General features: G+C 43.7%; 1 protein-coding gene across 5 annotated transcripts in view; it reads right to left on the reverse strand.

The window, feature by feature from the left end:
* Window positions 1-17061: 17061 nt before the first annotated feature.
* Window positions 17062-25649, reverse strand: part of disp1 (dispatched homolog 1 (Drosophila)) — a 142967-nt gene continuing 134379 nt past the window's right edge. For all 5 annotated transcript variants that reach the window (XM_061895029.1, XM_061895030.1, XM_061895025.1 and 2 more), the window contains one exon: window positions 17062-20686. In XM_061895029.1, the coding sequence (XP_061751013.1) occupies window positions 18554-20686 (2133 nt within the window). In that variant the 3' untranslated portion in view covers window positions 17062-18553. The remainder of the gene's footprint in view (window positions 20687-25649) is intronic.

The following is a 25649-nucleotide window of genomic DNA, read 5'->3' on the forward strand; positions in this document are numbered from 1 at the left end:
TATCCGAGGTCGGGTCGCGGGGGCAACAGCCTAAGCAGGGAAACCCAGACTTCCCTCTCCCCAGCCACTTCGTCTAGCTCTTCCCGGGGATCCCGAGGCGTTCCCAGGCCAGCCGGGAGACATAGTCTTCTCAACGTGTCCTGGGTCTTCCCCGTGGCCTCCTACCGGTTGGACGTGCCCTAAACACCTCCCTAGGGAGGCGTCCGGGTGGCATCCTGACCAGATGCCCGAACCACCTCATCTGGCTCCTCTCGATGTGAAGGAGCAGCGGCTTTACTTTGAGTCCCTCCCGGATGGCAGAGCTTCTCACCCTATCTCTAAGGGAGAGACCCGCCACACGGCGGAGAAAACTCATTTCGGCCGCTTGTACCCGTGATCTTATCCTTTCGGTCATGACCCAAAGCTCATGACCATAGGTGAGGATGGGAACGTAGATCGACCGGTAAATTGAGAGCTTTGCCTTCCGGCTCAGCTCCTTCATCACCACAACGGATCGGTACAACGTCCGCATTACTGAAGACGCCGCACCGATCCGCCTGTCGATCTCACGATCCACTCTTCCCTCACTCGTGAACAAGACTCCTAGGTACTTGAACTCCTCCACTTGGGGCAGGGTCTCCTCCCCAACCCGGAGATGGCACTCCACCCTTTTCCGGGAGAGAACCATGGACTCGGACTTGGAGGTGCTGATTCTCATTCCGGTCGCTTCACACTCGGCTGCGAACCGATCCAGTGAGAGCTGAAGATCCCGGTCAGATGAAGCCATCAGGACCACATCATCTGCAAAAAGCAGAGACCTAATCCTGCGGTTACCAAACCGGAACCCCTCAACGCCTTGACTGCGCCTAGAAATTCTGTCCATAAAAGTTATGAACAGAATCGGTGACAAAGGACAGCCTTGGCGGAGTCCAACCCTCACTGGAAATGTGTTCGACTTACTGCTGGCAATGCGGACCAAGCTCTGGCACTGATCGTACAGGGAACGGACCGCCACAATAAGACAGTCCGATACCCCATACTCTCTGAGCACTCCCTACAGGACTTCCCGAGGGACAAGGTCGAATGCCTTCTCCAAGTCCACAAAGCACAAACTCCCATGCACCTTCAAGAACCCTGCCGAGAGTATAGAGCTGGTCCACAGTTCCACGACCAGGACGAAAACCACACTGTTCCTCCTGAATCCGAGGTTCGACTATCCGACGTAGCCTCCTCTCCAGTACACCTGAATAAACCTTACCGGGAAGGCTGAGGAGTGTGATCCCACGATAGTTGGAACACACCCTCCGGTCCCCCTTCTTAAAGAGAGGAACCACCACCCCGGTCTGCCAATCCAGAGGTACCGCCGCCGATGTCCACACGATGCTGCAGAGTCTTGTCAACCAAGACAACCCCACAGCATCCAGAGTCTTAAGGAACTCTGGGCGGATCTCATCCACCCCTGGGGCCTTGCCACCGAGGAGCTTTTTAACTACCTCAGCGACCTCAGCCCCAGAAATAGGAGAGTCCACCACAGATTCCCCAGGCACTGCTTCCTCATAGGAAGACGTGTTGGTGGGATTGAGGAGGTCTTCGAAGTATTCCTTCCACCTATCCACAACATCCGCAGTCGAGGTCAGCAGAACACCATCCGCACCATACACGGTGTTGATAGTGCACTGCTTCCCCTTCCTGAGGCGGCGGACGGTGGTCCAGAATTGCTTCGAAGCCGTCCGGAAGTCGTTTTCCATGGCTTCCCCGAACTCTTCCCATGTCCGAGTTTTTGCCTCCGCGACCGCTGAAGCTGCACACCGCTTGGCCTGTCGGTACCCGTCCACTGCCTCCGGAGTCCTATGAGCCAAAATGACCCGATAGGACTCCTTCTTCAGGTCGACGGCATCCCTCACCGCTGGTGTCCACCAAGGGGTTTTAGGATTGCCGCCCCGACAGGCACCAACTACCTTGCGGCCACAGCTCAGATCTGCCGCCTCGACAATAGAGGTGCGGAACATGGTCCACTCGGACTCAATGTCCAGAATCTCCCTCGTGACATGTTCAAAGTTCTTCCGGAGGTGGGAATTGAAACTTTGTCTGACAGGAGACTCTGCCAGACGTTCCCAGCAGACCCTCACAATGCGTTTGGGACTCCCAGGTCTGTCCGGCATCCTCCCCCACCATCGCAGCCAACTCACCACCAGGTGGTGATCGGTAGAAAGCTCCGCCCCTCTCTTCACCCGAGTGTCCAAAACATGAGGCCGCAAATCCGATGACACAACTACAAAGTCGATCATGGAACTGCGGCCTAGGGTGTCCTGGTGCCAAGTGCACATATGGACACCCTTATGTTTGAACATGGTGTTTGTTATGGACAAACTGTGACGAGCACAAAAGTCCAATAACAAAACACCACTTCCCAATCACGCCTCTCCAGGTTTCATTGTCGTTGCCAACGTGAGCGTTGAAGTCTCCCAGTAGGACAAGGGAATCACCCGGGGGAGCACTTTCCAGTACTCCCTCGAGTGTTCCCAAAAAGGGTGGGTACTCTGAACTGCTGCTTGGTGCATAAGCACAAACAACAGTCAGGACCCGTCCCCCCACCCGAAGGCGGAGGGAGGCTACCCTTTCGTCCACCGGGTTGAACTCCAACGTACAGGCTTTGAGCCGGGGGGAAACAAGAATTGCCACCCCAGCCCGTCGCCTCTCACTGCCGGCAACGCCAGAGTGGAAGAGGGTCCAATCCCTCTCGAGAGAAGTGGTTTCAGAGCCCTTGCTGTGCGTCGAAGTGAGTCCGACTATATCCAGCCGGAATTTCTCGACTTCGCGCACTAGCTCAGGCTCTTTCCCCCCCAGTGACGTGACGTTCCACGTCCCAAGAGCTATCTTCTGTAGCCGAGGATCGGACCGCCAAGTGCCCTGCCTTCGGCTGTCGCCCAGCTCACAATGCACCCGACCTCTATGGCCCCTGCTATGAGTGGTGAGCTCATTGGAGGGGTGACCCAGGTTGCCTCTTCGGGCTGTGCCCGGCCGGGCCCCATGGGAACAGGCCCGGCCACAAGGCGCTCGCCATCGTGCACCACCTCCGGGCCTGGCTCCAGAAGGGGGCCCCGGTGACCCGCGTCCGGGCGAGGGAAATCTGGGTCCATGATTTTTCTTCTTCATAAAGGTCTTCGAGCTGCTCTTTGTCTGATCCCTCACCTAGAACCTGTTTTCCTTGGGAGACCCTACCAGGGGGCTTTATGCCCCCGGACAACATAGCTCCTAGGATCATTGGGACACGCAAACTCCTCTACCACGATAAGGTTGCAGCTCAGAGAGGAGATAATTAATCAATGTATTAATAAATACACTTTAATTTAATTCTTCATTTTAGTTTCTGTTTTTTTGATGAATAATATTTGTGAAAAAAAAATTCTGGCAAATCTAGAAAATCTGTAGAACCAAATTTAAATCTTATTTCAAAGTCTTTTGAATTTCTTTTAAATTTTTTGTTCTGGAAAATCTAGAAGAAGTAATATTCTAACAAAGTGCAGATTGGATTTTAACCTATTTAAAACATGTCATCAAAATTCTAAAATTAATCTTAATCAGGAAAAATTACTAATGATGTTCCATAAATTCCTTTTTAATTTTTTTCTGAAAGATTCGACTTAGCTATAGTTTTTCTATTCATTTTTTTCGGTTGAATTTAGAATTTCAAAGAGTCGAAATTGAAGATAAACTATGTTTCAACATTTTGTTTTCATTTTTTTTCGTGTTTTCTCCTCTTTTAAACCGTTCAATTAAGTGTTTTTTTCATCATTTATTCTCTACAAAAAACCTTCCGTAAAAGGAAAAAAAATGTACGACGGAATGACAGACAGAAATACCCATTACTTTATATATATAGATTTATTTATTAAAGGTAAATTGAGCAAATTGGCTATTTTTGGCAATTTATTTAAGTGTGTATCCAACTGGTAGCCCTTCGCATTAATCAGTACCCAAGAAGTAGCTATTGGTTTCAAAAAGGTTGGTGACCCCTGAATTAGAGAAACCTAACTTAACTTAGTCTGCATCATTAGCTGCCAAGAGAAGGACTGTCTCAGAGACAGGCCTCAGAAAAGTCTTTGCAGATCCAGATCTTGTGACCTTGAGTTCTAACTTCCTGACCTTCCCGTCCTGGTCGGGGAAAGTCTTTGTGACAATAGCCTCTTAGCTTGATTGTCTTTGAGCAACACGAGGCCGCCCTCCTTCAGATTAGGCTTGACATCTTGCCACTTGCTACGATTTTGAAGTGTGGGAAGGTATTCACGCCTCCATCCGTGCCAAAAGGTGTTGGCGAGATGCTGCACGTTCCTCCACTGCTGGCGGTAGAGATCCTTGTTGTCAAACGTTCCAGGAGGGGCAGAGAGAGTGCACAACTTCTGCGTCAACAGCGAAGCAGGGGTCAGAAGGAAAGGAGATTCCGGGTCTGAGGAAATCGGTGTGAGTGGTCTGGCGTTAATGATTGCTGATACTTCTGCCATTAGCGTAGACAACACTTCATGAGTGAGATGTGATCGGCTGGATTCTTGAAGCATGGAGTCAAGAATTCTTCTGGAGACTCCAATCATGCGTTCCCAGGCTCCCCCCATATGGGAGGAATGAGGCGGGTTGAAAATCCACATACACCTTTCCTCACCCAAATACTTCCTGACATTGGGCTCTTTGGGATCTGTAAGGATCATGTGCAACTCCTTGCAAGCACCAATGAAGTTTGTCCCACAGTCGGAACGAATCTGCTTTGCGAATCCTCTCAGTGCAAATAATCGACGTAAATCCATTGATTCGATGAGTTCTATATGCACGGCAGGCGTGCTCATGCACTTAAAGAGCACTGCCCACCTTTTGCTTTCAGCTTGACTTCCATGAGTTCGTCTCGTGGTGACAGACCAGGGACCGAAAACATCAATTAATTAATTAATTAATTAATGGATTAGATTTATTTCGCGCTTTTCTATTGTTAGATACTCAAAGCGCTCACAGAGAAGTGGGAACCCATCATTCATTCACACCTGGTGGTGGTAAGCTACATCTGTAACCACAGCTGCCCTGGGGTACACTGATGGAAGCGTGGCTGCCAGTTTGCGCCTACGGCCCCTCTGACCACCACCAATCATTCATTCATCATTCATTCACCAGTGTGAGCGGCACCGGGGGAAAGGGTGAAGTGTCCTGTCCAAGGACACAACGGCAGCGATTTGGATGTCAATAGGTGGGAAGCGAACCTGCAACCCTTAGGTTTCTGGCACGGCCGCTCTACCCACTACGCCATGCCGCCCCCTGACATCAAGTCCCACATAGGTAAAAGGTGGCTCTGTGCACAGACGGTCAGGGGGAAGAACACCATTTTCTTTTCAGCAGTCCTCCCACAAAGTTTGTTGCAAACCACACATTTGCGGAGAATGCTGTTGATGCACCGTTTGGCACCAACGATCCAGTATCCTGGATCCTTCTGTGAAGACACGACCCCGATGTTTGACCGTTAGGTGGTAGTGTCTCACAAGGAGCTTCCCAATTTGGTTGTCGGCTGGAGTGATGATAGGGAACTGTTCTCCAATGTCCAGTGTGGCATGCCTGAGCCCTTCTCCTATCCTTAAAAGTCCCTTTTCATTCATGTAAGGGTCCAGCTTGCTTAGGGGACTATCTTTTGGAATGTTTTTCCCAGCAACCAAGCAGTCAAGCTCAGTTCAGTAAGTCTCTTTTTGCACACAACTAATTATAAGAGTCTCTGCTTTTGATAGTTGTTGGGCTGTACAGGGTTTAGTGACATCGGTGGTTGTGACTGGTGCTCTTTTACGTTCCAGCAGGTTGGTGATGGAAGCGATAGCCCGTAGTAGTGACTTCCATGTGGAAAATTGCTCAAACCGATGAGATCCCAGCTTAGAGTGAGGATTGAAGAGTGCTGTAGCATGGGAACGTACCTCGCTGTCAGTGTCTGGGTCGACGAGCTCGTGATGTTCCATTTCAAAGCTGGGAACTTAATCAGGCAGGTACAGAATCAGAATCGGAATCAGAAAAGTTTTTATTGCCATTGTTTGAGGACGGGTTCACAAAGTAGGAATTTTACCTGGTGCAATCGTGCAATGTATAACACAGAATAGAATAACATGAGCTGTAACTGAGCTATCAGATCTTGTTATTGTTCACGTGTCTGATGGCCGAGGGGAAAAAACTGTTCTGGTGGCGGGAGGTGTGGGTCGGAAAGGTGGGTCCTGTGAGCCATGTAGTGTTAGCAAGCTCCGTTGCAGGAACTGATCGTGTAGCAGCTGCCGTTGGCCTCCCAGTTTGTTGTGCAGGAGCAGTAATTGTCAAGTCTTTGGGTAGTTGAGCTGCAGCTGGCAGTTGAGGAGCTCGCGGAGTATATGTTTTGAGTGCAGGAGGCGCTCCATAGCTAGATTGTCGCTTTGTGTGTTGTTCAACATAGTCGTGCGTGCGTTGGTTGCAATTGCTAGCCAATCCAAAGTGGCTCATTCTACTTCCTTCGCGGCTCTCAAGCTAAGCTCCTTCTTCGAGGAATTGGGTTTTATCTAATGCTGCTGCTATTTCCTTCTCATGCTGCAGTGTTGATAACTCGGCTGCTATTCTGGACTCTCTAGCCTTCAATTATGCTTGTTTTTTGTTTGTTTATAATATGACAAGGTTTCCAAGGCACTTTGTGGCAAGAAACAACAAACTTAGAGCGCTGAAACACGTAAATATGTCTCGTGTGTAAACGAGTGAGCGTCTGACTGTCACGCGGAGATTACCGGAAACTAGAGGAGGGAGCAACTCACCTTCAAAATAAAGGTCCCTTCTTATCACCTGATAATGTTACATCACACTAACCTTCCACCATTTCTGTTTTCGGAAAGTTTTGGAGTTGACTTGTTAGTCCCCTCGCCGAGACTATTGTGTTCAAGGTGAGGGGTTAGAGCAGACATGGGCAAACTACAGCCCGCAAAGATTTACGGGTCGTTGAACTTTTTTAATTCGGCCCGCGGAACGTGTCCAAACTATTGAAGGGAAAAAACATAATAATAATATTTTGTTTTTTTACAAAAAACTATTATCAATGGTAAGGCTTCTGCCTCCCGTATGCGTTTTCAGCGCTTGACTATCATTAAGGAGGAGCCACCAATTAAATTCTATTATTGAATTTATTAAATGACATTTCATATTATTATCATCGGTACACCTCTTTTGTTTCACCATATCCCTGTAATACCGGGTTTCCCCACTACATAGTGCTCATTGACCTTTTTGGTCTGTGGGATATTACTCCCTTCTTCTCGTAAGCTTTGTCCTGTGAGCAATGTTCCCTCTAATTTTTCATGTGTGTGAGCAAACGCACAAACTCCCTGAGCATTCAGTGGAGCACATGTGAGCAACATCAGACGTGCACACTGTGGCCACACCAACGTCACACCCATCCCAAACCTGACATCATAACGATTAAAATGTTTCATTAAAATCATTTTCTGATTTAACTGATTTTGCCCTCTTACAATGACAATAACAAAACAAACAAACATGTTTTTCATGAACTATGTGCTAGTATTGTATGTCTGGCTGTGGGTCCTGCCTTTAAAAGAAATGTTACCCCTTTCAGACATTACATTTAGTTCCTGTAACTTTCTGTCTGTAAAATAAATCTTTTTATTAGCATTTATGAAATCTAGTGACAATATTTCATGAATAATATCCTTAGATTAACATTCTTAATTAATCACAGTAAAATAAGCACACATCTGATTGAGGACTCAGTGTTACAACCTGGCATTTACACATTGTGTGGCGCTGGGACTGTCCGACTTTTTGTGTGGCCATAAACGCAACACTGGCTAACTGCCATGAGTGCTTGTATTGGTGCAGGTGAGAGAGCGAGCGGCTTCTTTTGAAACGACGGATGACAAAGTTGGTTTAAGCCTGGTTTGTATGGCAGAAAATTACCAGTTTTTAAAGATAAAAGTTTTTTTACTCATGTTTTTGGTGTGGTTACAAACAGTTTTTCTCAATAAAGTGATTGATGGAATTCCTGTCCGTAAAGTGTCTCGACAGACGATAATTGAACTGTGTTGATAAAGATTTTTTTATTCAGCGGGGCCACTCTTGTCACTCATGGAGTTGCATTGCAAAATCATACAGACTAAATTGTAATGTGTTTATTTTGTTTAAAGTTCAGATGTGATTTTTGATTTTCTGCATGGCATTCATTTGCTGTGCGCAGAAGACGCGTGAGCAGTGCGCAATTGCGCAGACGCGCACCCTAGAGGGAACGTTGCCTGTGAGCCCCTCTGTAAAAATGAGCTTATCAAAGCAAAGAAAAGTGGACAGTGAGTGCCGAGTGTTTAATGCAGAGTGGACAACGAAATATTATTTTAATGAAGTCCGATCAAAGGCTGTGTGTCTGATATGCCAAGAAACTGTCGCGGTTTACAAAGAGTACAATATCAGCCGCCACTTTGCTACCAAGCATGCTAACTAGGCCAGCAAGCAGTCAACGCAAGAGCGAACAGCCACGTCCCAGAGGTTGGTTGCTAATTTACAGGCTCAGCAACATCTTTTTCACCGACAAACTGCGATTAAGGAAGTCATCCACCAAAGCAAGCTTTTTGCTGTCATTCAAAGTAGCCAAAGCTAGCAAGCCTTTCTCCGAAGGCGAGTTTTTATACGAATGCATGGTAGAGGGGGCAGGTATTTTGTGTCCTGAGAGGCAAGGCAAGTTTGAAAAGATCAGCTTATCATGCAGGACTGTGACTCGCCGTGTGGAACTGTTTGAGGAAGATATAGCCAGCCAAATAAACAAAAAGGCGGTGTCCTTTAAGCTATATTCACTAGCATTGGATGAAAGCAACGATGTAAAAGACACTGCTCAACTCTTCATTTTTATCTGTGGGATTAATGACAATTTTGAAATAACGGAAGAGTTTTTTGCCATGGAGTCTCTGAAGGGAACAACGCGTGGAGAGGATCTGTACAACCATGTGTCTGCTGCCATTGAAAGACATAAGCTACTTTGGAGTGAACTGGCCAATGTCACAACGGATGGATCACCAAATTTGACTGGAAGACATGCTGGGCTGCTGAAAAGAATCCAGGATAAAGTGAAAGAGGAAAACCCTGACCAGGATGTTATCTTCCTACATTGTATCGTCCATCAGGAATCACTGTGTAAGTCTACAGGTGCTGTTCATAGTATTAGAATATCATGAAAAAGTTGATTTATTTCAGTAATTATATTCAGAACGTGCAACTTACATATTATATCAATTCATTACACACATAGTGATATATTTGAAATGTTTATTTCTTTAAATTTTGATGATTAGTACTGACAACTACTGAAAATCCCAAATTCAGCATCTCAGAAAATTAGAAAATTAGTTACGACTAGTACCAAAAAATATTTTTTAGAAATGTGGGCCAACTGAAAAGTATGAACATGGAAAGTTTCAGCATGTACGGCAATCAATACTTAGTTGCAGCTCCTTTTGCCTGAATTGCTGCAGCAATACGGCGTGGCATGGAGTCGACCAGTCTATTGCACTCCTCAGGTGTTATGAGAGCCCAGGTTGCTTTAATAGTGGCCTTCAGCTCTTCAGCATTGTTGGGTCTGGCATCTCGCATCTTCCGCTTCACAATACCCATAGGTTTTCTATGAAGTTAAGGTCAGGTGAGTTTGCAAGCCTGTCAAGAACAGGGATACCATGGTCCTTAAACCAGGTACTGGTAGATTTGGCACTGTGTGCAGGTGCCAACTCATGTTGGAAAATGAAATATTCACCTCCATAAAATTGGTCCGTGGCAGGCAGCATAAAGTGTTCTAAAACTTCCTGGTAGACTGCTGCATTGACCCTAGACCTCAGGAAACACAGTGGACCAACACCAGCAGATGACATGGCACCCCAGACCATTACCGATTGTGGAAATTTGACACTGGTCTTCAGGCAACGTGGATTCTGTGCCTCTCCTGTCTTCCTCCAGACTCTGGGACCTTGATTTCCAAAGGAGATACAAAATTTACTTTCATCTGAAAACATAACTTTGGACCATTCAGCAGCAGTCCAGTCCTTTTTGTCTTGAGCCCAGGCGAGACGCTTTTGATGTTGTCTCTTATTCAAGAGTTGCTTTACACAAGGAATGTGACAACTGAAGCCCATATCTTGCATACGTCGGTGCGTGTTGGTTCTTGAAGCACTGACTCCAGCTGCAGTCCACTCTTTGCGGATCTCCCCCACATTTTTGAATCGGTTTTGTTTGACAATCCTCTCCAGGGCGCGGTTATCCCTCTTGCTTGTACACTTTTTTCTACCACATCTTTGTCTTCTCTTCGCCTCTCTATTAATGTGCTTGGACACAGAGTTCTGGGAACATCCAACCTCTTTGGCAATGACCTTTTGTGTCTTGCCCTCCTTCTTTAAAGTACCAATGGTCATCTTTTGGACAGTTGTCAAGTCAGCAGTCTTCCCCATGATTGTGTGTCATACAGAATCAAAACGAGAGACCATAAAGGCTTTTCCAGGTGTTTTGAGTTAGTTAGCTAATTAGAGTGTGGCACCAGGTGTCTTCAATATCTGACCTTTTCACTAAATTCTAATTTTCTGAGATGTTGAATTTAGGGTTTTCATTGGTTGTCAGCTATAATCATCTCCTTTTTGGCAACAAACACTTGAAATGTATCAGTCTGTTTGGAATGAATGCATACATTCTACAAGTTTGACTTTCTAAATGGAATTAATGAAATAAATCAACTTTTTCATGATATTCTAATAATATGACCAGCACCTGTATATTGCAGCTTGATCACGTCATGAAACCAGTGGTAAAACTAGTCAACTTTATACGCGCAAAGGGACTTCAGCATTGTCAGTTTATCGCGTTCCTGGAAGAAACTGATGCGGAACATCACGACTTGCTGTACCACTCTCGTGGTGAGTACCTTTGTCTTTCCTATTGTCACGTTTGTAACCGAGTCTAATGACTGCATCACATGAGCCCTATTTAAATAGGCTCAGAAAAGTCAACAGGTGTCGTCAATCACATGAAGTAAAGAGGCCATGCTATGAAGCTAATTTGATTTGATTGTAACTTTTCTACATCACCAACATTGATAATATACGTTGCTCTTTGTATACTTTTGACCCAGCAGATTTGGTCAGATTTTCAGTAGACCCATAATAAATTCATAAAAGAACCAAACTTTATGCATGTCTTTTGTGACAAACAAGTATGTGCTCCAATCACTACGTCACAAAAAAAATAAGAGTTTTAGAAATTATTGGAAACTCAAGACAGCCATGACATTATGTTCTTCACAAGTGTATGTACACTTTTGACCACGACTGTATACATTGTTTATGATCCGTGCTGACAGAGTGAAAAACGGTAAAGGAGACATTTTACTCATTAACAAATAAAAAGCATATATCAATTTGCATGCGATTGCGTAAAAATAATATTTTATGGATCACATACTGTACTTGTTTCTCTCAATGACATCACATATACTGTGCAATGTATTTTTAGCCACATGAAATATTTGTAATTGTTACATCTTTATTACATTCATAGCAAACAAGCTGAACAATTATTGGCAACAAAATGGAATCTGTTTAAGTTGACGCCAAACGACTTGCTGACAACAACATAACCCTTCCCCTTCGAACTCTCCTGGATAAACTGAAATTCTTGTTTCCAATCGTTCTGAAACTTGCAAGCATATTTCTTCATTTTGCTCGTCGACGGTGTAATATATTGGGTTGGAGTCAATAACCAGGCGACGTGATGAAGTTACGTCTCTTTACTGTGGGTTTCAGAACAGACTCCCTAATGCATGTTCCTGGACTGCACTTAAATGTAGAATGTATGTAGAATATATCTGCATTCTATTCTATTCTATGTACAGTAGATGGCAGTATTGTTCTGTTTAAGAGGGTCACAACATTGCTGAGTCAGGTTCTCATGGACCTGGAGGGGGCGTGGCCTCCAGCTCCACCTGAATTTGGGGAGATTTTCGGGAGAGGCGCTGAATTTTGGGAGTCTCCTGGAAAATCCGGGAGGGTTGGCAAGTATGATTGTGACACATACTTTGCACTCAACTAATAGTCAGTGTGTACATGTTTGAATGCTTTTATTGTGACCCTTACTTTGCTCTCAACAGGAAATCAGTTTATGCATGTTTTAATGCTTTCATTACGATGCAGCACAGTGGAACAGGGCTTAGTGCATGTCCCTCACAATAAGAAGGTCCTGAGTAGTCCTGAGTTCAATCCCGGGTTCGGGATCTTTTTGTGTGGAGTTTGCATGTTCTCCTCGTGACTGTGGGTTCCCTCCGGGTACTTTGGCTTTCTCCCACCTCCAAAGACATGCACCTGGGGATAGGATGATTGGCAACACTAAATTGGCTCTAGTGTGTGAATGTGACTTAGGGCTGGGCGATATTGCCTTTTTTCAATATCGCAATATTTTTAGGCCATATCGCGATATACTATATATATATTATGATATTTTGCCTTGGTCTTGAATGAACACTTGATGCATATAATCACAGCAGTGTGATGATTCTATGTGTGTACATTAAAACATTCCTCTTCATACTGCATGAATATATGCTACTTTTAAACTTTCATGCAGAGAGGGAAATCACAACTAAGTCAAGTGACCAAAACTGTATTTATTAAAGTTATAAAGCAGTGGCACAAACATTCAAGTCATTTCCAAAACATAAATTGCAAGATTGTCAGAGACATTTTAAATGTCAAATAAAAATTAGTTGCATAATAGGAAATCAAATAGCATTCGTCCTTCACTATGTGGTATGTTACTAAGATTATGAAATTCTCTTCATTCTCTAGCGAGTGACTTTACAAATGATGCTACATATTAGCAGTAATGCTATTTTTATAGCAACGCTTTCCCCCCCCCCACACTTGACAAATTACGGCTGTCTGTTCGACATATTCCCACTTGAAGCCAGACGATTGATTGATGGATTGATACTTTTATTAGTAGATTGCACAGTTCAGTACATATTCCGTACAATTGACCAATAAATGCTAACACCCGAATAAGTTTTTCAATTTGTTTTCTTGGGAATGAAGTCTTCCTTCATTTGTTACCAGATCCGCACCATCTTTCTCTCGTACGGCTACGTTAGCAACTAACGTTAGCCACGCTGCTACCTCTCTGCTCTGCGAGGGCGTGTATGGGACATATTTTGGCGCTGCTGTAGTGACTGCTGTTGGCAGGAACTCTTGTGTCATCCTTTTGTGTTTCCCTCTTGTTTTCATTTGTTATTATATTTTTTTGCCTTTTGGTCCGGGACTCTTTGAGACTGTGTGACAAGGGGTGGCACTTTCGTGACATCTGCGGTGCTTTTTTGTGGACTTCTGGATCTGCCTCCCAGGAGCCTTTTGTCCATGGAGACCAGCTGCTGGGTCTCTGCCACACCGGAATTTGTGTTCTTTGATGTTTTTCCTCTAAGAGGGATGTGTACTTTGGCTATGTGTTGTTGTTTTTTTCCCTTGGCCTCAGTCTGGACCCCCTCTCCAGGGCCCAGGCTTAGACCGATTTTTTTATTTTTTTTTATCTTATTTTAATCTTCTATTTTTTTCTCCCATCACCCCACTTGTTTACCTGTATCTCATCTTTTTTGTAAGGGGCGCTGGAAGCCGGCAGACCCGTCAGCGATCCCGTTCTGTCTCCCTGTAATGTTTTGTCTGATCTTGAATGGGATTGTGCTGAAAATGTTTATTTTCCTGAAAGAACTCTCCTGAAGGAATAAATAAAGTGCTATTTAATCTAATCTAATCTGACGTGACAGTTTGTGACGTAGGTAAGAATGTGCGCCTGCTTGTCTGTGAGGAGACAGAAAAGAGCGAGGAGAGCCTGAAGTGTACGCCCGCAGCTAAAAGTCCTGCATGAGAACGTATACTCGAATATTACGATATAGTCCTTTTCTATATCACAAACAGACGCACCCATATATATAAGGGGTCGGCAACCTTTACCACTCAAAGAGCCATTTTGACCCGTTTCATAAAATACAGAAGACAATGGGAGCCGCAACCATTCTCGCGGATATCTGTTGATCGTCACCTAGATAACAATATTGAGGGCGTGCTATGAAGCCATTGGCCTTGACTCCTTCTACAACATGTACAAACAGCTTTCGCAGATACGCGTACACAACTGCAAGGCATAGTTGTTCAACAGCCATACAGGTTACACTGAAGGTTGTGATATAAACAACTTCAACACTCTTACTAATATGCGCTACCCTGTGAACCCACACCAAACAAAAATGACAAACACATTTCGGGAGAACATCCTCACAGTAACAAAACATAAACACAAGATAACAATTACCCAGAATCCCATGCATCCATGACTATTAATGGCTATATTACATCCCCCCTACGTGCGTCGGTTGAGGTGGGCAGGCTTGGGGGCGCGGGGGTTTTATAATATAGCCAGGAATAGTCATGGATGCAACGGATTCTGGGTATCGGTTATCTTGTGTCACTGTGACGATGTTCTCCCGAAATGTGTTTGTCATTCTTGTTTGGTGTGAGTTCTCAGGGTGGCGCATATTAGTAAGGGTGTTAAAGTTCTTTATATCACAACCTTCAGTGTAACCTGTATGGCTGTTGACTAAGTATGCCTTGCAATCTCGTAGTCGTACGTGTGTGTGACGATAGAAGCAATGCGTCCGGCTGGCACGCAGATCGCATGACATGTTGAAGAGGACGTTAAAAGTAAAGCCATCACGGCACACCCTCAATATTGTAGTTTGAGTGAAAATTGGAGAATGTTAGCCCCGGGTTAAGTCCAGAAGAGGCACCAAAATCTGGAAACCCCCTGAAACAATCGGGGGGTCGGCGATTATGCCGCTGAGCCACATCAGAGTGACCAAAAAGCTGCAAGGGTGTTTCAGGGACTATGTCCCTTGCAGACTGTGTTATATATGTTGTGGGAACCAGCATTTTGGTAGCAGAAAGAAACAACCCTTTTTTGTGTGAGTGGGTGTGGCTGGGTGTGAATGGGGGAGGGAGGGGTTTTCTTTGGGGGGTAGATGCACTGATGGAAAGTGTATTTTGTGTGTTTTTGTGTTGATTTAATAAAAAAAAAAAAAAAAAAAAAAAAAAAAAAAGCTGCAAGCGGCTCCGGAGCCAAGGGTTGCCGACCCCTGGTATATATCGATATATCGCCCAGCCCTAGTGTGAATGTTGTCTATCTGTGTTGGCCCTGCGATGAGTTGGTGACTTGTCCAGGGTGTACACCGCCTTCCGCCCGAATGCAGTTGAGATAGGCTCAAGCACCCCCCCGCGACCTCAAAAGGCACAAACGGTACACTGTAAAAAATATCCTATTTCAATGGTTAATTTACTCTAAATTGCTACTGTAATTTTTCTATTTTTTTAAAATAGGTTATAAAACTGTAGAATTGAAGACATTATCTGTAAATAAACAAACTTCCTGTTATTTTAAGTAAAATGCCAGTAATGACAATCTATGTATATTTCTATTTTTTTTACAGAAAAATACCAAATTAAATATAATTTATTAATTATACATATCATTTTCTGTTTTCTCAAATTACTTTCAAATTCATGTAAAATTACAGTAATTAACTTTCATTTTATATGTAGCTTGTTATATAAAAGTCTATGTCCATACTAACAATCCAACAGTTTTATATGTAATTTTAAGGAAAATCTTATTTTTTTAATATTTATGTTTATTTTTATATTCAAGTTGAAAAATATTTGTAGCCTGTTATATAAAGGTTTATGCTCATACTAACAATATAACATTTTTCTCTGTAATATGATACATGTTGGTGACTGTAAGACATACTTGATCACAGCCAACAGCCATACAGGTCACACTGACGATGGCCGTACAAACAAATTTAGCACTGTTACAAATATGCACCACACTGTGGAGCCACATCAAAAAAGAATGTCAAACACATTTCGGGAGAACATCTTCACCGTAACACAACGTAAACACAAAAGAACAAATACCCAGAATACCATGCAGCGCTACTCAACAGACGCACGGAGGGGGACGGTGATGTGGGTTGGTGGTGGGGGTGTAGCCCGGAAGAGTAGCGCTGCATGGAATTCTGGGTATTTGTTGTTTTGTGTTTATGTTGTGTTATAGTGCGGATGTTCTCCCAAAATGTGATTGTCTTTCTTGTTTTGTGTGGGTTCACAATGTGGCGCATATTTGTAACAGTGTTAAATTTGTTTGTACGGCCACCGTCAATGTGACTTGTATGGCTGTCAATCAAGTATGTCTTGCAGTCGATATAGTAATTCCAATGAATCCTCGTACAACATGCGACTCTGTCGGCACGCTGCTTGTATGATGAATGAGCGAATATGACGTAAGGTGGACGAGGAAGGCAGTGCTGTCACGACACCCCTTTAAAATGCTTGTCCGGGCGACAAATCGGGTCGGGATTATCCTTCGCGAGGGTCAGGGCCTGTCTCTCGGTAAAATCGGAGGATTGGTAAGTATGTTGCTAGGTCGGGATAGCCAAACAAAGAAGGTGAATACACTTTCATTAGTTTCTGCATTCAGTGGCCCCTAGGTAAATTGAGTTAACAATTCGGAAAAAATCTGTAAAATAATGGTATTTTTCTGTGGAACTGCCAGTATTGTCACTTCATTAAAGTTGGTTGATCGTAATAATTTGGAAAAACTCTGTAGAATAAAGGTATTTTTCTGCAGAACTGTTTGCATCGTCACTTTATTAAAGGTGGTTGATCTTAATAGTTTAGTAAAAATCTGTAAAATTACGGTATTATTCCACCAGACGTTTCATGAAAATTTCTGTAAACATAATGTTTTTGATCATTATTGGGTTTACAATGTTTTAATTTAATTTTATGGTTTTCGTTTGGCAGCCGTAGCTGCCAGTAGATGGCCGTTTTTTTGCTGAATTTTTTTTACAGTGTAGAAAATGGATGGATGGATTTTGATGCTTACTTCGCACTAACTAGAAAGTTAGTGTGTGCATGTCTTAATGCTTGTATTATGACGCATACATTGCACTCAACAGGAAGTCAGTATGTGTATGTTTTAAAACTTTTATTGTGACACATACTTTGCACCCAACAGGAAGTCAGTGTGTGCATGCTTTAATTGTGACGCTTACTTTGCACTCAACAGGAAGTTAGAATGTGCATATTTGAATGCTCATGAGGCTTACGTTGCACCAAACAGGAAGTCAGTATATTGGTGTTTTAATGCTTTATTATGACACCTACTTTGCACTGAACTGGAAGTCAGTGTGTGCATGTTTTAATGCCATTTATTATGACGCTTACTTTGTATTCAGCAAGAAGTCAGTATATTTGGGTTTTAATGCTTTTATTATGACACCTACTTTGCAGTGAACAGGGAAGTCAGTGTGCACATGTGAATTGCTTTAATCGTGATGCTTACTTTGCACTGAACAGGAAGTCAGCGTGTGCATGTGTTATCGATTTTATTGTGACGCCTACTTTGCACAAAACAGGAAGTCAGTGTGTGCATGTCTTAATGTTTTTTATTGTGACACTTTGCACTCAACAGGAAGTTATGTGCATGTTTGAATGTTTTTATTGTGACGCTTACTTTGCACTCAACCGGAAGTCGGTAAGTTCATGTATTAATTATTTTATTATGATGTGTATCATGGTGAAATACTATGAATGAAGTGTATTATGATGAAGTATTGTGAATGATGTCTATTATGACACCCTATGAAGGATGTGTATTATGATGAAATGGTGTGTATATTATGATGAAATACTATGAATGAGGTGTATTATGATGAAATACTATGAATAATGTGTATTATGATTAAACACTATGAATGTGTATTATGATGAATTATGAATGTGTAATCAGATGACATACTATGAATTATGTGTATTATGTTGAAGTATTATGAATGGTGTGTATTATGATGAAATACTATGAAATATGTGTTTTATGATGAAATACTATGAATAATTATTATGATTAAATACTACAAAGGATGTGTATTATGATGAAATGTGTGTATTATGTTGAAATACTATGATGTCTATCATGATGAAATACTATGAAGGATGTGTATTATGATGAAATTTGTGTATTATGAAATACCATGGATGATGTGTATTTTGATGAAATATTGTGTATATTATGATTAAATACTTTGAAGGTGTATTATGACACACTATGAATGATGTGTATTATGATGAAATATTATGAATAAGATAAGATGTAATAAGATGAAATACTATGAATTATGTATATTATGTTAAAGTATTATGATGAAATATGTATATTTTGATTAAATACTATGCATGATATGTATTATGATGAAATACCATTGTGTATTATGATGAAATATTGTGTGTATTAGGATGAAATATTGTGTGTATTAGGATGAAATACTTATGTGTATTATGATGAAAAATTGTGTGTATTAAGATGAAGTACTGTGTATTATGATGAAATACTATGATGTGTATTATTATGAAATAAGTGTGTACTATGATTAAATATTGTGATGAACTACTATGAATGATGTGTATTAGCATAAGCTCTGAGAAGAGCGACTATTTATTACAACTGGAGAAAAACTCCTTTCACTCTTTGGCAAATTCAAGTCTGAAACAGAGTTCACTTTCAAACAGGAACGTGTCTTTGGCAAGTTTTGCTTGTCCACACTTTCACTTTTACTTTCTTTGGCACTTTCCCAGCGTGTGTCCTCCTGTGCTGGTGTGTGTGTGTTACCGTGACAATGAGGTGCGCGAGTCATCGTTGGAGTCCTTGGATTTTCGAGCATCTGATCGGACCGTAAACCATGACAAGGTTGGACTTTGTGGTTGCTCAAAAGTTCTGAGGCAGCTGCCATGTTTGCAGCGAGTGCTTGTTCGGGGTGCATCTCTCCTTCTGGCAGGCTACAGCCGTGCACGTGAGGATGTGGGAGGAGCTCTTCCGTGCGAAAGTTCTCCTTCGTCCAATGCTGTCCTGCCTCTGGCACCAGTTGAGGGTTTGAGTCCAGGAGCGTCCACTGAGGAGGACGTTCCCCACATGAGCAGTTTGCCTCGTGTGTGTGCCGGGTCTGGTGTTCAGGACCCGACCAGCAGGTGCTCTCCTTCACCTGAGTGGGAGTACTTTGCTGCTGTGACAGTAATTTATTACAAGTCTGACTACTATGCTGATCTAAGTGTAATCCATTACAAGTCTGACTACTTTGCTGCTCTGAGAGTAATCTATTACAAGTATGACTATTTTGCTGCTCTGACAGTAATCTATTATACGTCTGACTACTTTGCTGCTCTAAGTGTAATCTATTACAAGTCTGACTACTTTGCTGCTCTAAGTGTAATCTATTAAAAGTCTGACTACTTTGCTGCTCTGACACTAATTCATTACAAGTGTGACTACAATTCTGCTCTGAGAGTAAACTATTACAAGTGGGACTACTTTGCTGCTCTGGGAGTAATCTATTACAAGTGTGACTACATTGCTGCTCTGAGAGTGATCTATTACAAGTGTGAATATATTGCTGCTGTGAAGATCTATTACAAGTGGGAGTACTTTGCTGCTGGGAAAGTATTCTATTACAAGTGTGACTACTTGGCTGCTGTGAAAGCAATCTATCATAAATGGGATTATTTTGCTGCTGGGAAAATAATCTATTACAAGTGAGACAACTTTGCTGCTGGGAAAGTAATCTATCACAAGTGTGACTACTTGGCTGCTGTGAAAGCAATCTATCATAAATGGGATTACTTTGCTGCTGGGAAATTAATCTATTACAAGTGTGACTACTTGGCTGCTGTGAAAGTAATCTGTTACAAGCTGGAATACTTTGCTGCTGTGACAGTAATCTATTACAAGTGTGGCTACTTGGTTGCTGTGAAAGTAATCTATCACAAGCGGGAGTACTTTGCTGCTGGGAACGTAATCTATTCCAAAGTTCTTCATCCTCTTCAGCGTTCCGACTGGACGCCAGCGGCGCCAGCTCATAATTTTGTGCAGCCGCGAGACCGACGTCCGGACGATACTTCCCTCGGGCACCCGCCTCGGTGCCCCGGTTGAAAGGCCGGCACTTGGGGGGCAGCGGGATCTGCCCCCAGGCGCCCTGAGGTCCCAGGCAGCGACACAAAGACTGAAAGAAGAAGGTGGCGAAGGCCCAGCTGATGCACATGATGAGCATCATGAAGGTGCCCAGCTGCGTGTACGCCAGGACGGTGGAGGGCATCATCATGGCGCCCGCGATGAAGGTGGTGAGGGCGGCCATGGCAATGGCGGAGCCCATTCGGCTCAGGGAGAAGATCACCTTTCCCTCGCGCTCTGACTCCGGCGCCAGCCTGTAGGCCACACCGTAATGGACGGCGAAGTCCACTGCTAGTCCCACGGCCACAGAAATGGTGACCGACTCCAAGACATTTAACTCCCAGCCAAGGAGCACCAAGGAGCCCACGGTGACGAAGATGGTGCCGGCGATGGACAAGATGGCGTACAGACTGATGATGACATTCCAGGTGGTCAGCAGCATCACGCTAAAGGCCACGCCCACAGACAGTGCCATGGCGACCAAGGTGCCATCGGACAGACTGTCCTGCAGGTCGAAGAAGTCCAAGTTGCTGACAAACCAGCCGTGACTGAGGCCGGCCGGGGCGTGACGCAACTCCTCGCTGATCCAGGCGTCCACCTGCAGTTGCAACAAATCATGAGTCATCACCAAGGGAGTGTGTGCCACACTCAATAATTGAATTGACACACCAGCTGGAGACCATCAGGGATTCTTCAGTGCCGTGATTACAACCAAATATTATTTCAATTGAAATAATTAGTCATCAACATGCGATTGTGTGCCACACTCACTAACTCTAGAGATACACCAGCTGGAGAACATCAGGGATTCTTCAGTGTCGTGACCCAATATTGATCACAATATAAATAATCAATGATGTACACACGGAGGAGCAAACAAAAATGTCCTATCTAAAAGCAGCACCTGATTTTGAAAGAGCTCATTAGTTGGCCTAGACCATGTTGACGGAGGTATTTAAGTCTTAGGTTTTAACAACATTGGTTGTGACCTTGTAAAAGCTTTTTAACAGCGGATGATGTAACCCGGTATAAGACATTTTTTGCAGATGACCTGGCAAAAGATGTTTTTAGCAGATGGCCTGGTAGAAGAAGGTTTTTATCAGATTGCCTGGTAGAAGAGGTTTTTAGCAGCTGGCCTGGTAGAAGAGGTTTTTAGCAGATGGCCTGGTAGAAGAAGTTTTTAGCAGCTGGCCTGGTAGAAGAGGTTTTAAGCAGCTGGCCTGGTAGAAGAGGTTTTTAGCAGATGACCTGGTAGAAGAGGTTTTTAGCAGCTGGCCTGGTAGAAGAGGTTTTTATCAGATGGCCTGGTAGAAGAAGGTTTTTATCAGATTGCCTGGTAGAAGAGGTTTTTAGCAGCTGGCCTGGTAGAATAGGTTTTTAGCAGATGGCCTGGTAGAATAAGTTTTTAGCAGCTGGCCTGGTAGAAGAGGTTTTAGCAGATGGCCTGGTAGCAGAGGTTTTTATCAGATGGCCTGGTAGAAGAAGTTTTTAGCAGCTGGCCTGGTAGAAGAGGTTTTTATCAGATTGCCTGGTAGAAGAGGTTTATAGCAGCTGGCCTGGTAGAAGAGGTTTTTAGCATCTGGCCTGGTAGAAGAAGTTTTTAGCAGCTGGCCTGGTAGAAGAAGTTTTAGCAGATGGCCTGGTAGAAGAGTTTTTTTATCAGATTGTCTGGTAGAAGAGGTTTTTAGCAGCTGGCCTGGTAGAAGAGGTTTTTAGCAGCTGGCCTGGTAGAAGAGGTTTTTAGCAGCTGGCCTGGTAGAATAGGTTTTTATCAGATGGCCTGGTAGAAGAAAGTTTTTATCAGATTGCCTGGTAGAAGAAGGTTTTTATCAGATTGCCTGGTAGAAGAGGTTTTTAGCAGATGGCCCGGTAGAAGAGGTTTTTAGCAGATGGCCCGGTAGAAGAAGTTTTTAGCAGCTGGCCTGGTAGAAGAAGTTTTTAGCAGCTGGCCTGGTAGAAGAAGTTTTAGCAGATGGCCTGGTAGAAGAGTTTTTTATCAGATTGTCTGGTAGAAGAGGTTTTTAGCAGCTGGCCTGGTAGAAGAGGTTTTTAGCAGCTGGCCTGGTAGAAGAGGTTTTTAGCAGCTGGCCTGGTAGAAGAGGTTTTTATCAGATGGCCTGGTAGAAGAAAGTTTTTATCAGATTGCCTGGTAGAAGAAGGTTTTTATCAGATTGCCTGGTAGAAGAGGTTTTTAGCAGATGGCCCGGTAGAAGAGGTTTTTAGCAGATGGCCCGGTAGAAGAAGTTTTTAGCAGCTGGCCTGGTAGAAGAGGTTTTAGCAGATGGCCTGGTAGCAGAGGTTTTTATCAGATGGCCTGGTAGAAGAGGTTTTTAGCAGCTGGCCTGGTAGAAGAGGTTTTTAGCAGGTGGCCTGGTAGAAGAGGTTTTTAGCAGATGGCCTGGTAGAAGAAGTTTTTAGCAGCTGGCCTGGTAGAAGAGGTTTTAGCAGATGGCCTGGTAGAAGAGGTTTTAGCAGATGGCCTGGTAGAAGAGGTTTTTATCAGATTGCCTGGTAGAAGAGGTTTTTAGCAGCTGGCCTGGTAGAAGAGGTTTTTAGCAGCTGGCCTTGTAGAAGAGGTTTTTAGCAGATGGGCTGGTAGAAGAAGTTTTTAGCAGCTGGCCTGGTAGAAGAGGTTTTAGCAGATGGCCTGGTAGAAGAGGTTTTTATCAGATTGCCTGGTAGAAGAGGTTTTTAGCAGCTGGCCTGGTAGAAGAGGTTTTTAGCAGCTGGCCTGGTAGAAGAGGTTTTTAGCAGCTGGCCTGGTAGAAGAGGTTTTTAGCAGCTGGCCTGGTAGAAGAGGTTTTTAGCAGCTGGCCTGGTAGAAGAGGTTTTTAGCAGATGGCCTGGTAGAAGAGGTTTTTAGCAGATGGCCTGGTAGAAGAAGTTTTTAGCAGCTGGCCTGGTAGAAGAGGTTTAGCAGATGGCCTGGTAGAAGAAGTTTTTATCAGATTGCCTGGTAGAAGAGGTTTTTAGCAGCTGGCCTGGTAGAAGAGGTTTTTAGCAGATGGCCTGGTAGAAGAGGTTTTTAGCAGCTGGCCTGGTAGAAGACGTTTTTAGCAGCTCGCCTGGTAGAAGAGGTTTTTAGCAGATGGCCTGGTAGAAGAGGTTTTTAGTAGCTGGCCTGGTAGAAGAGGTTTTTAGCAGCTGGCCTGGTAGAAGAGGTTTTTAGCAGCTGGCCTGGTACAAGAAGTTTTTAGCAGATGGCCTGGTAGAAGAAGTTTTTAGCAGCTGGCCTGGTAGAAGAGGTTTTAGCAAATGGCCTGGTAGAAGAGGTTTTTTATCAGGTTGCCTGGTAGAAGAGGTTTTTAGCAGATGGCCTGGTAGAAGAGGTTTTTAGCAGCTGGCCTGGTAGAAGAGGTTTTTAGCAGCTGGCCTGGTAGAAGAGGTTTTTAGCAGATGGCCTGGTACAAGAAGTTTTTAGCAGATGGCCTGGTAGAAGAAGTTTTTAGCAGCTGGCCTGGTAGAAGAGGTTTTAGCAAATGGCCTGGTAGAAGAGGTTTTTATCAGATTGCCTGGTAGAAGAGGTTTTTAGCAGCTGGCCTGGTAGAAGAGGTTTTTAGCAGCTGGCCTGGTAGAAGAGGTTTTTAGCAGCTGGCCTGGTAGAAGAGGTTTTTAGCAGCTGGCCTGGTAGAAGAGGTTTTTAGCAGCTGGCCTGGTAGAAGAGGTTTTTAGCAGATGGCCTGGTAGAAGACGTTTTTAGCAGCTGGCCTGGTAGAAGAGGTTTTTAGCAGCTCGCCTGGTAGAAGAGGTTTTTAGCAGATGGCCTGGTAGAAGAGGTTTTTAGCAGCTGGCCTGGTAGAAGAGGTTTTTAGCAGCTGGCCTGGTAGAAGAGGTTTTTAGCAGATGGCCTGGTAGAAGAGGTTTTTAGCAGATGGCCTGGTAGAAGAAGTTTTTAGCAGATGGCCTGGTAGAAGAAGTTTTTAGCAGCTGGCCTGGTAGAAGAGGTTTTAGCAGATGGCCTGGTAGAAGAGGTTTTTTATCAGATTGCCTGGTAGAAGAGGTTTTTAGCAGCTGGCCTGGTAGAAGAGGTTTTTAGCAGCTGGCCTGGTAGAAGAGGTTTTTAGCAGCTGGCCTGGTAGAAGAGGTTTTTAGCAGCTGGCCTGGTAGAAGAGGTTTTTAGCAGCTGGCCTGGTAGAAGAGTTTTTTTTTCAGATTGCCTGGTAGAAGAGGTTTTTATCAGATTGCCTGGTAGAAGAGGTTTTTATCAGATTGCCTGGTAGAAGAGGTTTTTAGCAGATTGCCTCGTAAAAGAGGTTTTTAGCAGATGGTCGGGTAGAAGAGATTGTTACTAGGTTGCCTGGTAGAAGAGGTTCTTAGCAGTTGACCTGGTAAAATAGGTTTTTAGCAGATTACTTGGTAAAAAAGGTTTATAGCAATGGATGATGTGACCTGGTGAAACATTTCAACAGCGGATGACGTGACTTGGTAAAAGGTTTTTAGCAGCGGATGATGTGACCCGGATGGCAAGGTAGAATAATATTTAAGCAGATGATCTGGTAAAAAAATGTTTTAGCAGATGGCCTGATACAAATCCCAAAACCAGTGAAGTTGACACGTTGTGTAATTAGTAAATAAATACAGAAGACAATGATTTGCAAATCCTTTTCAACTTATATTCAACTGGATGCACTGCAAACACAAGATACTTAATGTTCAAACTGAGAAACTTGATTTTGTTTTGCAAATAATCATTAACTTAGAATTTAATGGCAGCAACACATTGTAAAAAAAGTTGGCACAGGGGCATGTTTACCACTGTGTTACATGGCCTTTTCTTTTAACAACACTCAGTAAACGTTTGGGAACTGAGGAGACTATTTTTTAAAGCTTTTCAGGTGGAATTCTTTCCTATTCTTGCTTGATGTACAGCTTAAATTGTTCAAAAGTCCGGGTTCTCCGTTGTCGTATTTTACGCTTCATAATGCACCACACATTTTCAAAGGGAGACAGGTCTGGACTATAGGCAGGCCAGTCTAGTACCCACACTCTTTTACTATGAAGCCACGCTGTTGTTACACGTGGCTTGGGATTGCCTTGCTGAAATTAGCAGGAGCCCATCCCATCCATCCATTTTCTACCGCTTATTCCCTTTCGGGGTCGCGGAGGGGCGCTGTCGCCTATCTCAGCTACAATCGGGCGTCCATGATAACGTTGCTTGGATGGCAACATATGTTGCTCCAAAACCTGTATGTACCTTTCAGCATTAATGGTGCCTTCACATCCCTACACCATACAATATAGACCACCATGCCATCACAGATGCTGGCTTTTAAACTTTGCGCCGTCTGTAAAACAATACAGATGGCTCTTTTCACCTTTGTTCAGGTATAAACAACTTCCAGTTTCCAAAAAGAATTTGAAATGTGGACTCGTCAGACCACAGAACATCAGTCCATCTTAGATGAGCTTGGGCCCAGTGAAACCGGTGGCGTATCTGGGTGTTCTTGATAAATGGCTTTCGCTTTGCATGGTAGAGTTTTAACTTGCACTTACCACTGTCATTAACTTGTAGTTACTGACAGTGGTGATATCCTTTACACAGTGATGTCGGTTTTTGATGC

This window comes from Nerophis ophidion, linkage group LG03 (genome assembly GCF_033978795.1).
Source record: "Nerophis ophidion isolate RoL-2023_Sa linkage group LG03, RoL_Noph_v1.0, whole genome shotgun sequence".
NCBI classification, from domain to species: Eukaryota; Metazoa; Chordata; class Actinopteri; order Syngnathiformes; family Syngnathidae; genus Nerophis; species Nerophis ophidion.